At 39.6% G+C, this 15,575-nt stretch overlaps 1 protein-coding gene across 15 annotated transcripts in view; it reads left to right on the top strand.

Annotated features, from left to right (window-relative positions):
- BICD1 (BICD cargo adaptor 1) overlaps window positions 1-15,575 on the top strand; it is a 236,829-nt gene that overhangs the window by 173,107 nt on the left and 48,147 nt on the right. For 13 of the 15 annotated variants that reach the window (XM_081591579.1, XM_081591584.1, XM_081591580.1 and 10 more), the window contains exon 4: window positions 13,508-13,933. The exons of 1 other annotated variant lie outside the window; for it this stretch is intronic. In XM_081591579.1, the coding sequence (XP_081447705.1) occupies window positions 13,508-13,933 (426 nt within the window). Of the gene's footprint in view, window positions 1-13,474; window positions 13,934-15,575 lie in introns of all 15 variants that reach the window. One more of the 15 variants, XM_081591585.1, reaches the window with a different exon arrangement.

The raw sequence follows: 15,575 nt of genomic DNA, 5'->3' as shown, positions 1-15,575 counted from the left end.
AATTAATTTAAAATCACTTTCCATACAAAGAATCATTCTGGCTTATTTAACAAGTGAGTGCACTGGAGTGCCACATGTTTCTCCTAATTAACGAAACGCTGATTTTGTTTTTTTCCTTCTATTGGCCTTTGTTTACAGAATTTAGCATTCAAATACATAACAGTGGCTGGCTTTCACTTTCAGAATTGGTCTGAATGTTGCCTTGTACTGAAGCTTCCTATACAAAATCTACTCTTCCAGCCTGGTTTGAGGTTTCCTTAAATAGCAAAGCTGCTAGGATTGTAAAGTGTTTAGTTCTAAGAACTAAACAATCAATAGATTATTTTCTAAATAATTGTTTAAATAGCACTGTTTACTCCCTATGTAGCTTCTATATTTTATTATCTGTTTCTATCTCTCTTCATTACAACATAACACCTAAAACAGGGCCTGGTCCATAGTAGGGATTAAATAATTGTTGAAAGAATAAGTAAGCTTTTTTTCTTTATTTTACATCCACAAGTCAGCTTAGAGAGGAAACTAAAATTTAAGATTGTTATTGTTAACCATGTCAATTTTTATTTGTGATCCTAATTATGAAGTATAGCAACACCAAAGAGTTGACTCTGAAAACTTTAGCCATATTCCTCACATTTGGGTCTACGTCCCAAATAGCTCAGTTGGTAAAGAATTAGCCTACAATGCAGGAGACCCTGGTTTGATTCCTGGATCGGGAAGATCTGCTGGAGAAGGGATAGGTTACCCACTCCAGTATTCTTGGGCTTCCCTTGTGGCTCAGCTGGTAAAGAATCCACCTGCAATGCAGGATACCTGGGTTTGATCCCTGGGTTGGGAAGATCCCCTGGAGAAGAGAAAGGCTACCCACTCCAGTATTTTGGCCTGGAGAATTCCTTGGACAGTCCATGGGGATCCCAAAGAGTTGGACACGACTGAGCAACTTTCACTTCACTTTGTCTAAAATAAAACCAGACCTTGCCTTATATTAAATATGCTTTATACCATTATACTTTTCAAACCCAAGTATCTGAAAGTGCAGTAAGCAGAAGTCATATGAAGGTATCAATTGTCATTTCCCCAAAAACCATCAGAAAAATTCATTGATAAAAAAAGCTGATAATTAGACCTCTTGCAGTAAGATGTCACCTCCATAGAGATTTAGCAGAATCTTAAAATGGGGTGTCCAGGGGAAGAATGTTCATATGATTTGAGGATCTGAGCTAGTGGCTCTTTCATGGTGGGAAAGTGATTGGGATAGACAGAGTTTATGACATAATAGCTTTGAGTAAGGAGGTACAACAAAGTGAGGGTCTTGATTCGAGTCTTGAGGAAGCTGTTTTAGTTGAGTGTTATCCTCCAGGAGCATGTTTTTCACTCAAGTAGCTAGTTTTTTATGCCTAGTCCCGGTATCGGTTAACATAGAGGAAGGACTAACATAGGACAGGAAATCATATTCAGTTTTTAGAGATGTGATGGTAGGAGAGAGAAATAATAAATTCCATGTCCCTCATGTCTCACATACTGAACTAAGGCATTCAATATTTATTGTCTGAGCACAGAAAACTATAGTTTTCAATTAACAATTCAATCATATTTTTATTATGAAGAATATTTCCTCTAGGGATATATTTCTATATCAAGTAATTATATCATAAGAGACCCTGGAATCAATTCAGTTTGATTTCATTTAACCAATATTTCAGATGTAGCTTTCTATGAAGCCATATTTTTTAATTTATTTTAATTTATCTTTAATTGGAGGATAATTGCTTTATAATGTTGTGTCGGATTCTGCCATACAACAATGTGAATCAGCCACAAGTATACATACATCCCCTCCATCCTGAGCCTCCCTCTCGCTCTACCCCCCATCCCACTCCCTTAGGTCATCACAAAGCAAGGCTGAGCTCCCTATGTTATACAGCAACTTCCCACTAGCTATCTCTTTTACATGGCAATATGTATAGTTCAATGTTATGCTCTCAATTCCTCCCACCCTCTTCTTCCCCAACTGTGTCCACAAGTCCATTTTCTACATCTGTGTCTCTATTCCTTCCCTGCAAATAGTTTCATCAGTACCATTTTTCTAGATTCCGTATTGTTGTTGTTCAGTCATTAAGTTGTGTCCAACTCTTTGCAACCCTATGGACTGCAGCACAGAGGCTTCCTGGTCTTCACTATCTCCCAGAGTTTGCTCTAATTCATGTCCATAGAGTCAGTGATGCTGTTTAACCATCTCATCCTTTGTTACCCTCTTCTTTTGCCTTCAATCTCTCCCACCATCAGGGTCTTTTCAAATGAGTCTCCTCTTCCCATCAGGTGGCCAAAGTATTGGAGCGTCAGCTTCAGCATCAGTCTTTCCAGTGAATATTTGGGATTGATTTCCTTTAGGATGGACTGGTTGTATCTCCTTGCAGTCCCAGGGACTCTCAAGAGTCTTCTCCAACACCACAGTTCCAAAGCATCACTTCTTCGGCGCTCAGCTTTCTTTATAGTCCAACTCTCACATCCATACATGACTACTAGAAAAACCATAGCTTTGACTATATGGATCTGTGTCAGCAAAGTGATGTCTTCACTTTTTAATATGCTGTCTGGGTTTGTCGTAGTTTTATTCCAAAGAGCAAACGTCTTTAAATTTCTTGGCTGCAGTCACCATCCTCAGTGATTTTGGAGTCTAAGAAAATAAAATCTGCCACTGGCAGATTTTTCTATTTTTATTTTTATTTTTATTTTTTCTATTTTTATTTTTTCTATTCTATTTCCACTTCTATTTGCCATGAAGTGATGGGACCAGATGCCATGATCTTAGTTTTTTGAATATTGAGATTAAGCCAGCTTTTTCACTCTCCCTTTTCACCCTCATCAAGAGGCTCTGTAATTCCTCTTCACTTTCTGCAATTGAAATAGTATCATCTGCATATCTGAGGTTGTTGATACTTCTCCTGGTAATCTTGTATCCAGCTTGTGATTCATCCAGCTGGCATTTCGCATGATGTAATCTGCATATAAGTTAAATAAGCAGGGTGACAATATCCAGCCTTGACATACTCCTTTCCCAATTTGGAACCAGTCCGTTGTTCCCTGTCCAGTTCTAGCTGTTGCCTCTTGACCTGCATACGGGTTTCTCATGAGGCAGGTAAGGTGGTCTGGTATTCCTATCCCTTTAAGAATTTTCCACAGTTTGTTGTTATCCACACAGTCAAAGCTTTAGCATAGTCAGTGAAGCAGAAGTAGTGTGTGTTTTTTTTTTTTAATTCTCATGCTTTTTATATCATCCAATGGATGTTGGCAATTTGATCTCCGGTTCTGCTACCTTTTCTAAATCCAACTTGTACATCTGGAAGTTCTTGGTTCACATACTTTTGAAGTCTTGCTAGAAGAATTTTGAGCATTACCTTGCTAGCATGTGAAATAAGCACAATTGTATGGTAGTTTGAACGTTGTTTGTCATTGCCTTTCTTTGGGATTAGAATGAAAACTGACCCTTTCCAGTACTGTGGCCATGGCTGAGTTTTCCAAATGTGCTGGCATATTGAGTGCAGCCCTTTAACAGCATTATCTTTTAGGATTTGAAATAGCTCAGCTGGAATTCCATCACCTCCACTAGCTTTATTTGTAGTAATGCTTCCTAAGGCCCACTTGACTTCACACTCCAGGATGTCTCCTAGGTGAGAGACCACACCATCGTGGTTATCCAGTTCATTAGGACTATTTTTGTACAATTCTTCTGTGTATTCTTGCCACCTCTTCTTAATCTCGTCTGCTTTCTGTTAGATCCTTGCTGTTTCTGTCCTTTATTATGCCTATCTTTGAATGAAATGTTCCCTTGAATCTATAATTTTCTTTAACTGATTGCTAGTCTTTCCTATTCTATTGTTTTCCTCTATTTCTTTGCATTGTTCATTTAAGGAGACTTTCTTATCTCTCCTTGCTATTCTCTGGAACTCTGCATTTAGTTGGGTATATCTTTCCCTTTCTCCCTTGCTTTTCATTTCTCTTATTTTCTCAGCTATTTGTAAGGCCTCCTCAGACAACCATCTTGCCTTGTTGCATTTCTTTTTCTTGGGGATGGTTTTGATCACTGCCTCCTATACAATGTTACTAACCTCTGTCCATAGTTCTTCAGGCACTGTCTCTATCAGACCTAATTCCTTGAGTCTATTTGTCACTTCCACTGTATAATCATAAGGGATTTGATTTAGGTCATGCTTGAATGGCCTAGTGGTTTTCCCTACTTTCTTTAATTTAAGTCTGTATTTTGCAATGAGGAGCTCAAATGATCTGAGCCATAGTCAGCTCCAGGTCTTGTTTCTGCTGGCTGTATAGAGCGTTTCCATCTTCAGTTGCAAAGTATATAATCCATGTGATTTCAATATTGACCATCTGGTGATGTCCATGTGTAGAGTTGTCTCTTGTGTTGCTGGAAGAGGGTGTTTGCTGTGACCAGTATGTTCTCCTGGCAAAGATCTGTTAGCCTTTGCCCTGCTACATTTTTTACTCCAAGGCCAAACTTGCCTGTTAGTCCAGGTATCTCTTTGCTTCCTACTTTTGCATTCCAATTCCCTGATTAAAAGGACGTTTTTGTTTTTGTTTGTGTGTGTGTTAGTTCTAGGTCTTGTAGGTCTTCGTAGACTCTTTTAACTTCAGCTTCTTTGGCATTAGTGGTGGGGGCATAGGCTTGGATTACTGTGATGTTGAATGGTTTGCCTTGGAAGCAAGTCGAGATCATTGTGTCATTGTTGAGACTGCACCCAGTTACTGCATTTCAGACTCTTTTGTTGACTGTGAGGGCTACTACATTTCTTCTAAGGGATTCTTGCCCACAGTAGTAGATATAGTGGTCATCTGAATTAAATTCATCCATTCCATTCCATTTTAGTTCACTGATTCATTCATCTAATGTCGATGTTCACTCTTGCCATCTCCTGTTTGACCACATCCAGTTTACCTTGATTCACAGACCTAACATTCCAGGCTCCTGTGCAGTGTTGTTCCTTACAGCACTGGCTTTACTTTCACCACCAGACACATCCACAACTCAGTGTTGTTTCCACTTTGACTCAGCCTCTTCATTCTGGAGCTATTTCTCTGCTCTTCCCCAGTAGCCTATTGGACACCTACTGACCTGGGGGGGTTCATCTTTCAGTGTCATATCTTTTTGCCTTTTCATACAGTTCATGGGGTTCTTAAGGCAAGAATACTGAAGTGGTTTGCAATTCCCTTCTTCAGTGGACCACATTTTGTCAGACCATGACCCATCTCAGACTCTCCACCAGACCTGTCCCTCTTGGGTTGCTCTATACTACATGGCTCATAGCTTCATTGAGTTACACAAGGCTGTGATCCATGTGATCATTTTGGTTAGTTTTCTGTGATGGTGATTTTCATTCCGTAGGCCATGAGACGGTAGTTCTTGCTTCTTCTGTCTGCCCTCTGATGGATGAGGATAAGAGGCTTGTGCAAGCTTCCTGATGGGAGGGACTGGCTGTGTTGCATGGGGAAAACTGGATCTTGCTCTGGTGGGCCGGGCCATGCTCAGTAAATCTTTAATCCAATTTTCTGTTGATGAGTGCTCCCTCCTTGTTAGTTGTTTGTCCTGAGGCAACCCAGTCTTGGAGTCTGCAGATTCTATGGTAGGGCAAATGATGACCTCCTCCAAGAGATTCCAAGATGTGCCTCCCTGGACTGCTGCTGCCAGTGCCCCTGACCCCACGGCAGGCCACTGTCGACCTATACCTCCACAGAAGACCCCCAAACACTCACAGGCAGGTCTGACCCAGTCCCTTGTGGGGTCACGGCTCCTTTCCCTTGGGTTCTGATGCCCACGAGGTTTTGTTTGTGCCCTCCAGGAATCTCCATTTCCCATGGTCCTGTGGAAATTCTGTAATCAAATCCCTCTGACCTTCAAAGTCAGATTCCCTGGGGATTACCAGTCCTTTTGCCAGATCCCCAGGTTGGGAAGTCTGATGTGGGGCCTAGAACCTTTGCAACAGTGCAAGAAACTTCTTCGATATAATTGTTCTCCAGTTTGTGGGTTGCCCAGCCAGCAGCTCTATGTTAGGACTGCAAGCTCTAAGGTAGGGCTAATGGCAACCTCCTCCAAGAAGACTTAGGCCACATGCCATGCCTACTAGGACTGCTGCTACCAGTGCCTCTGTTCCTGCAGCAGGCCACTGCTGACCCACACCTCCACAGGAGAGACCCTCAGACATTCACAAGCAGGTCTGACTCAGTCTCTTGTGGGGATCGCTGTTCCTTTTCCCTGGATCCTGGTGTGCACACGGTTTTGTTTGTACCCTATAAGAGTCTCTGGCAGGTATGGGTTTTGATTTTAACATGACTGCACCCCTTCTACCATCTCGTTGCAGCTTCTCCTTTGTCCTTGGATGTAAGGTATCTTTCTGGTGGCTGTCAACATCCTCCTGTCGATGGTTGTTCAGCAGCTAGTTTCAATTTTGGTATTCTCACAGGAGAAGATGAACGCACGTCCCTCTACTCCACCATTTGGACTGAAAAGCACAAACTTCTCCCCCAGGGCATCCGAGTTCAGAAGAGAGATTTACAGGGAGAATATCCTCCTCACCATGATTCTTGGAGGGTACACAGCAAGTGCAGGGTCCTGGCACTGACTGCTCCCACCCTTGCCTTTGGACTTTGGCTCCTTTTTGTTTGTTTGTTTGTTTTTCTGATATTGAACTTGTGCATTGCTTGTATATTTTGGAGATTAATCCTTTGTCAGTTGCTTCATTTGCAATTATATTCTCCCATTCTGAGGGTTGTCTTTTCATCTTGTTTATAGTTTCCTTTGCTATGCAAAAGATTTTACATTTAATTAGGCCCCATTGTTATTTTTTTGTTTTTGTTTTTATTTTCATTAATCTAGGAGATGAATCAAAGAGGACCTTGCTGTGATTTATGTCAAAGAGTGTTTTGCCTTTTTTCTCCAAGAGTTTTTAGTTTCTGGCCTTAGGTCTTTAATCCATTTTGAGTTTATTTTTGTGCATAGTGTTAGAAAGTGTTCTAATTTCATTCTTTTACATATAGCTGTCCAGTTTTTCCAGCATCACTTATTGAAGAGAGGCTGTCTTTTCTCCATTGTATATTCTTGCCTCCATTGTCAATGATAAGCTGCCCATAAGTGCGTTGGCTTATCTCTGGGCTTTCGATCTTGTTCCATTGATCTATATTTTGTTTTTGTGCCAGTACCATACTGTCTTGATGATGGTAGCTTGATTGTATAGTCTGAAGTCAGGAAGGCAGATTACTCCAGCTGCATTTTTCTTTCTCAAGATTGCTTTGGCTATTCAGGGTCTTTTGTGTTTCCAAACAAACTGTAGAATTTTTTATTCTAGTTCTGTGAAAAATGCTATTAGTAATTTGATAGGGATTACACTGAATCTGTAGAAGGCTTTGGGTAGTATAGTTATTTTCACAATATTGATTCTTTCAATCCAAGAGCATGATATATCTCTCTATCTGTGCCATCTTTATTTCTTTCATCATTGTCTTATAGTTTTCTGCATGTAGGTGTTTTTTCTCCTTAGGTAGATTTATTCCTAGGTATTTTATTTTCTTCTTTTGTTGAAATGGTGAATGGGGTTGTTTCTTTAATTTCTCTTTCTGATTTTTCATTGTTAGTGCATAGTAATTCAAAGAATTTCTGTGTATTAATTTTGTATCCTGCAGCTTTACTAAATTCATTGATTAGCTCTAAGATCATGGCATCTGGTCACATCACTTCATGGCAAATACATGGGGAAACAGTGGAAACAGTGGCTGACTTTATTTTGGGAGGCTCCAAAATCACCACAGATGGTGACTGCAGCCATGAAATTAAAAGATGCTTGCTCCTTGGAAGAAAAGTTATGACCAACTTAGACAGCATGTTAAAAAGCAGAGACATTACTCTGCCAACAAAAATCCATCTAGTCAAAGCTATGGTTTTTCCAGTAGTCATGTATGAATGTGAGAGTTGGACTATAAGGAAAGCTGAGCACTGAAGAATTGATGCTTTTGAACTGTGGTGCTAGAGAGGACTCTTGAGAGTCCCTTGGACAGCAAGGAGATCCAACCAGTCCATCCTAAAGAAAATCAGTCCTGAATATTCATTGAAAAGACTGATGCTGAAGCTTTCACTCCAATACTTTGGCCACCGGATGCGAAGAACTGACTCATTGGAAAAGACCCTGATGCTGGGAAAGATTGAAGGCGGGAGGAGAAGGGGACGACAGAGGATGAGATGGTTGGATGGCATCACTGACTAAATGGACATGAGTTTGAGTAAATTCCGGGAGCTGGTGATGGACAGGGAGGCCTGGCATGCTGCAGTCCATGGGGTCACAAAGAGTCAGACACGACTGAGCAACTGAACTGAACTGAATGCTTTTCTAGTGGTATCTTTAAGGTTTTCGTATATATGGTATCATGTTATCTACAAACAATGAGAGTTTTACTTCTTTTCCAATCTGGATTCCTTTAATTTCTTTTTCTTCTCTGATTGCCATGGCTAGGACTTCCAAAACTATGTTGTATAATAGTTGCAAGAGTGGACACCCTTGTCTTATTCCTGATCTTAGAGGAAATGCTTTCAGTTCTTCACCACTGAGAATGTTTGCTATGGGTTTGGCGTACAGAGGCCATGTACTTTTTTGAGGATGAAAAACATTGTTACTGGCTCAAAGAGCATAGGGTCCCATGTAATTGAAGAGTAAAGCTATCTGTTAGGTTTAGCAATACAGGTTGAAATTAAGATCTTCACAGTTCCCAAATAAAACCCAAAAGGAAAGCAAAAAGAGAACAAAAGATCTTTAGAGTTCCTAAACTCTGAAAAGATTACAGTGTTAAATGCTGTCTCCAATCTTCAAGTAGTTAAAAATAGAATTACTAAACTATGAAGTTGTTGTAAGGAAATGCAACAAAGTATTGATTTTTATAATGGTGACTACTTTGATGCTGTCTTCAAAATGTCAATTACTGATTTTTAAGTGCCTTCCCATTCTATTTCTGGTGCTTTCACTTTGCTGGGATTCTCTTCCTATGATGCAGCCTTGCTATAATGGTACAAGAATAGAGTGATTTGTTTGCCTGAGTGAGTCAACAAAGACTTCAGTTAGTATCAGAGTCTTGATTTGGGTCTTGAAGAATGAATAAGAGTTTTCTAGAAGACTGTCTTTGCCTAGGCGGAGAAACATGAAACAGCTGGGTAAATAGAAGCACAAACCACATGTGTGTGAGTATGAGTGAAGCTGACCAGATAGAAAGAGATCAAGTCATGAGGAAAGTCTGCTATCAATTAAGTAAAAATTACAGAATAAAAAAATCTATAATACAAACTAAATTAATGTCTTACTTCATTAATTAATGTCTTCCTTCCTTCCTCCTGTAGACCAGGAGTCAGCAAAATTTTTCTATAAAGGGTTAGGTAGCAAATATGTTAGGTTTTACAAGCCATATAGTCTTTCTTGCAACTACCCTGCTCTGCTGTTCTGGTGTGAAAAGCAGCCATAGACAATATAAAAACAAAATAGTGTGACTATATTCCAATAAAACTTTGTTTACAAAAATAGGCTGTGAGCTGGATTTAGTCCAGAGGACACAGTAATATTTGAAAATGCCTGGTCTAAGACATCAATCTATCAAGGATTACAGGATAAAATTTCTGCATTGCCAACTAAATTAATATCTGCTAATGGAAGCTATCACATAATCTGAGGCCAGTCAGAAGATTGCTTGAAATACTGGGAAAGACTGGCAAGCCAGTGTCCCAATTTGTCCAGGGATAGAAAAGGTAAAGGTCAGGAGGAAGATGACTCTACAGTACGTAAGGCCTGGAAGAAACCATGATACAAGGAAACAGACTCTGTTATACTAAGAAAATTTTATGATTTGACTCTTTTAAGTGATTCTGTCATGGACCTGTGAATTTCCACAGGTCACCACCACTGTCTGAGTGAGTGGTGGTGAGTGCTGACTATCCATCAATATCCATTGTTTCCTTCTTCCAATATATTACCCAATTTTTAACTGGGCACAAGGCTACTGAGAGTGAAGACTACTTTCTTTGCCTTCTTTGCAGCTGCTACTAGCCAATGGGATGTGAAGAGAAATGATATGGCCAATTTTGAGACAGGTCTTTAAAGAGACAGGAGGGTGTACCCTATTTTGTCCCACTGCTTGAAACATGATCAAGAAGTCAAGCAACCTTAGATCATGTAGACTAGTGTAGGAGGTAGTGCAATAAGATGGGAGGAGTCTGATTCTTGGATGACCTCATTAAACAGAGATTTTATACTGACCCTTGACTGTTTGATGCTGTTCACTTACTAAGTTGTGTCTGACTCTTTGCAACCCTATGGACTGTAGTGCACCAGGCTTCCCTGTCCGTCACTATCTCCCAGAGTTTCCTCAAACTCATATTCATTGAATTGGTGATGCCATCCAACTGTCTCATCCTCTGTTGCCCTGTTCTCCTCTTGGCCTCAGTCTTTCCCAGCATCAGAGTCTTTTCCAGTGAGTTGGCTCTTCGCATCAGGTGGCCAAAGTATTGGAGCTTCAGCATCAGTCCTTCTAATGAATATTCAAGGTTGATTTCCTTTAATTGACTGGTTTGATCTCCTTGCAGTCCAAGGGACTCTCAAGAGTCTTCTCCAGCACCACAGTTCAAAAACATCAGTTCTTCTGTGCTCAACCTTCTTTATAATCCAGCTCTCACATCCATACATGACTACTGGAGAAACCATAGCTTTGACTATACCTTTGTTGGCAGAATAATGTCTCTGTTTTTTAATACACTGTCCAGATTTATCATAGCTTTTCTTCCAAGGAGCAGCGTCTTTTTAATTTAATGGCTTCGGTCACTTTCCTCAGTGATTTTGGAGCCCAAGAAAATAAAATCTGTCACTGTTTCCATTTTTTTCCCTTTTATTTTCCATGAAGTAATAGAACCAGATGCTATAATCTTAGTTTTTTGAATGTTGAATCTTGACTGTTTACCTCCGTACTATTACATGCGGAGAAACAAATTTCTATCTCAAATAAGTCACTGTTATTGAGGTCTCTCTTACATCAGCCAAACCTACACCCTAATTAAATCTGTATCAAGACTCTTATCCTAAAGTTTGCAAGACAAGCCACTGAATTCAGATTATGTGAAGAAGGGGTAGGAGTGTGGGAAGGAATACAAATATATGAAAATGATCATTATCTGTGATCTCTATCCTTTAGTGGTTTTTTGTTTATTTGTTTGTTTAAAGATTTATTTCTTTATTTTGTTTGTGCTCAGTCATCCTTGTTCTGCATAGGTTTTCTCTGGTTCTGACAAAGGGGTACTAACTCTGTTGCAGTTCACGGGCTTCTCATTGCCATGGTTTCTCTTGTCGCAGAGCACTGGCTCTAGGCATGTGGGCTTCAGTAATGGCAGCGCATGGGCTCAGTGGTTGTGACACGTGAGCTTAGATGCTATGGGACCTGCAGGAATCTTCACAGACCAGGGATCAAACTTGTGACCCCTGCATTGGCAAGCAGATTCTCAACCACTAGACCACGAGGGAATGTCCTTTAGTTTTTAAAATCCTTTACAAAACAAAAGTTTAAAGTAATACAAATATTAAAATATATGTAAACGTAAACACAGTTCATATTACTACCTAAAATCATAGTTGACGTTATCATATTTTTTTCTATTTTATTTTTTCATTCACAATAGTTTATTCAGCAAGTATTTATCAAGAGCAGAATTTTATTGAGACGCAAGAAGGGATATTAAAGCACTCTGAAGGACACCTAGGTGCATAAAAAATATTTCTTCTTAGTAGTTGTGGAGATAAAAACACTCATTAAAAGATGGCCTGTGGCAAAAGCCATGGAAAAGGCCCCAAAGAAGGCAGTTGTGTTCAGAGTGGGATATCTCTTTCATTTGTGGACTTTCACAACCAAGGAGGTGTTACAACAGGCTCTTATTTGGTTGTAATTCAAAAGAATATTATATTGATGACAACATATATGTATTTTTTCTTAAAAATCACCTTTATTCCCACCATTAAAGATAAACTGTTAACATTTTCTTAAATTTCCATTTAATCTCTTGTATTGCATGGTTGTAATAATATATTATCCTTTTTCACTGAGTTTTATTTATTTCTCATATCAATACAAACTTATTGTTGACATCATTTTTGATAACTAAGATTATATCTTGTTCTTAAGAAATTATTTAAGGAATTATGGCTATGCTTTTTTTTAAAAAAGTCATCTTTTGGAGATAGATCCTAAAGTATGTGATACCTTGGAGTTAATAAATCCAGCTAGGAGAGTGAATGGAACTAGGGATGAAAGGAGTAGCCAGGAGCTGATGATTGCTGAAGCTGAGTGGTGGGTTTCCTGGGAGTTATTGAACTCTTCTCACTACTTGAGTATTTTTACATTACCCATGATAAAAAGTTGTTTTAAAAAGTCTCATCGTGTGATTATGAAAGTGTGTGGTAGATTTAGATTGTTCTCAATTCTTTACTCTCTCCCACTGCCATAATCTGGCGGTGCCTTAAAAGTAGCAGAGTAAAATCGTCAGTTCCATTGACATTGGAATATTAGCAGACATCATGGAGCACAGCTTGCAGACATCCTACCTTGGTTTGACTAATCCTCTTATTTTCCTGTATCACAATGAGAAAACCATGCCCCAGGAAGCATGACCCTTCAAGTGTGGTCCTAAAACAAGACGTGTACAGCAGACGTGAACACAGTCTGAAGCCTGACGCCAAGTCTGTCCAGCTGGCATCCTGAAGCAGAGCTGCCAGGGCTGGTACACAAGCACCTGGTTATGGGGGGATCTTTCTTGCAGCTTTGCTTGTGTGAGAGATCTTCTGCCAGTCTCCAGTTGGCTTTCTGTGAGAATTGTTCCACATGCGGATGTATTTTTGATGTGTTTTGGGGAGGAGGTGAGATCCATGTCCTCCTTCTCTACTATCTTGATCCACTTCCACTTTTGTTTTGGAGTAATTGGCACTGTTATTCCAGATTCTTTCCTTAAGCATGTGAAGTATTTCTTTGCTTTCTCATCTTACTCTCATACATATTTTATTGAGATTATATTCATACTGTGATCTTTTAACTTAGACCTGAGTGTAAAAGTTTCCTCATTATTAATAATTTAAAACAAAGTAATAGTGATGATAAAAGTCTTTTCTTGGATTGTGAGTATTCTGATATACTATTACAAAACATGTTATTGATTTGTTAGGCAAATAGTGTCCCCTTTTGATCATTGGAACCTATAAAAGAAATTCTAAGAGAGGTACCTTTTTCATTTCTGCTAGGAACTGAATTTATATGTATGGGTATCTAAAGAAACCATTCTGTGTTACCTTAAATGTGTATATATCATGTGCTTTTTAGATTTATTTTGTAGACTTTTAATTTTTTAAATGTTAGGTCCACTAGAGTGTTTAATGGCAGTTTTGTAAGACCCAAATTTTAGTTTTATGAATCTTCTTTATCCTATCTGATTCAGGTTGAATATGAAGGCTTAAAGCATGAGATTAAAAGATTTGAGGAGGAGACGGTGCTGCTGAACAGCCAACTGGAAGATGCCATCCGGTTGAAAGAGATCGCTGAACACCAACTGGAAGAAGCCCTTGAGACCTTAAAAAATGAAAGGGAGCAAAAGAACAGCCTGCGGAAGGAGCTCTCCCAATACATCACCCTCAATGATAACCATATCAGCATCTCAGTTGATGGGCTCAAGTTTGCTGAGGATGGGAGTGAGCCCAACAATGATGACAAAATGAACGGACATGTCCATGGGCCCCTCGTGAAACTGAATGGAGACTATCGGACTCCCACTTTAAGGAAAGGAGAGTCTCTCCATCCTGTTTCTGACTTGTTCAGTGAGCTGAACATTTCAGAAATACAGAAATTGAAGCAGCAACTTATGCAGGTAAGAACTTTGTTTAGGGTTTGTTTCGTGACTTTTCTGTAAGTTACGTGTAGCATGGTGTGGGATTTCTTATTGTCATATTTTACTTCCAGATTATTTTTTAAAATATTCTTTAACTAGACACTTTGAATGTACAATATTTTAGAAAGATGCAAAAATGGTGTTAAGAGAATCTCTCATTTACATTGTTTTATGAAATTTATCTCTTAGATAAATTAGATGGCAGTTAAGTGAGAAGGGAGAAAGATGGCATCTTGATGCATTTCTCATAAAAAAAATTCAAAAGCTTTATACAGGAGAAATGATAGAAAATGAAGTTTCCCATCACAAGCAACTCTGTGAGAGTTGAGATTAATGGTTATACTTTACAACATTATTTTAAGCTCTAAAAGACAAGAAGGATTTTCTATATACAAACTAGCTAGGATATTGTATGATTAAAAATACAGAAGAGGTATAAATCTGAAGCCAAGGCATTCTTACTTGTACATGAGCTAAGCCTTAAATTTTTAGCATCTTCAAATCAAACGTCTTGGGGAGAGTCTCAGTCTTTAAGCTCATGTCACTGTGAAATGGCTTTCTGTTAATAGTGTAGAGTGTTGCCTCCTGACCATACCTTAATCCTGTGATAATGGAAATGCTGTCTGAGGAACAGCATCAGCACAGGCACCATCACGTAAGGGCTTCTGAGGAAACAACTGTTGGGCTCTTCACAGATCTACTGAGCCAGGAATCAAGTTCAACAAGCTTGTCAGGTGATTCAGTTCAGTTCAGTTCAGTTCAGTCGCTCAGTCATTTCTGACTCTTTGCGACCCCATGGACCACAGCATGCCAGGCGTCCCTGTCCATCACCAACTCCCGGAGTTTACTCAAACTCATGTCCATTGAGTCGGTGATGCCATCCCACCATCTCATCCTCAGTTGTCCCCTTCTCCTGCCTTCAATCTTTCCCAGCATCAAGGTCTTTTCAAATGAGTCAACTCTTCGCATCAGGTGGCCAAAGTATTGGAGCGTCAGCTTCAGCATCAGTCTTTCCAGTGAATATTTGGGATTGATTTCCTTTAGGATGGACTGGTTGTATCTCCTTGCAGTCCAAGGGACTCTCAAGAGTCTTCTCCAACACCACAATTCAAAAGCATCGATTCTTCGGCGCTCAGCATTCTTTATAGTCCAACTCTCACATCCATACATGACCACTGGAAAAACCATAGCCTTGACTAGATGGACCTTTGTTGGCAAAGTAATGTCTCTGCTTTTTAATACGCTGTCTTAACTTTTGGTCATAACTTTCCTTCCAAGGAGTAAGTGTCTTTTAATTTCATGGCTGCAGTCACCATCAGCAGTGATTCTGGAGCCCCCAAAAATAAAATCTGTCGCTGTTCCACTGTTTCCCCATCTATTTGCCATGAAGTGATGGGACCAGATGCCATGATCTTAGTTTTCTGAACGTTGACCTTTAAGCCAACTTTTTCACTCTCCTCTTTCACTTTCATCAAGAGACTCTTTAGTTCTTCTTCACTTTCTGCCATAAGGGTGGTGTCATCTGTATATCTGAGGTTATTGATTTTTCTCCCAGCAATATTGATTCCAGCTTGTGCTTCCTCCAGCCCAGCATTTCTCATGATGTACTCTGCATGTAAGT

The sequence above is a fragment of the Giraffa tippelskirchi genome, chromosome 4, assembly GCF_054371585.1.
Source record: "Giraffa tippelskirchi isolate mGirTip1 chromosome 4, T2T-mGirTip1v1.2.pri, whole genome shotgun sequence".
Lineage (NCBI taxonomy): Eukaryota > Metazoa > Chordata > Mammalia > Artiodactyla > Giraffidae > Giraffa > Giraffa tippelskirchi.
This window is presented reverse-complemented; position numbering and strand designations above follow the sequence as displayed.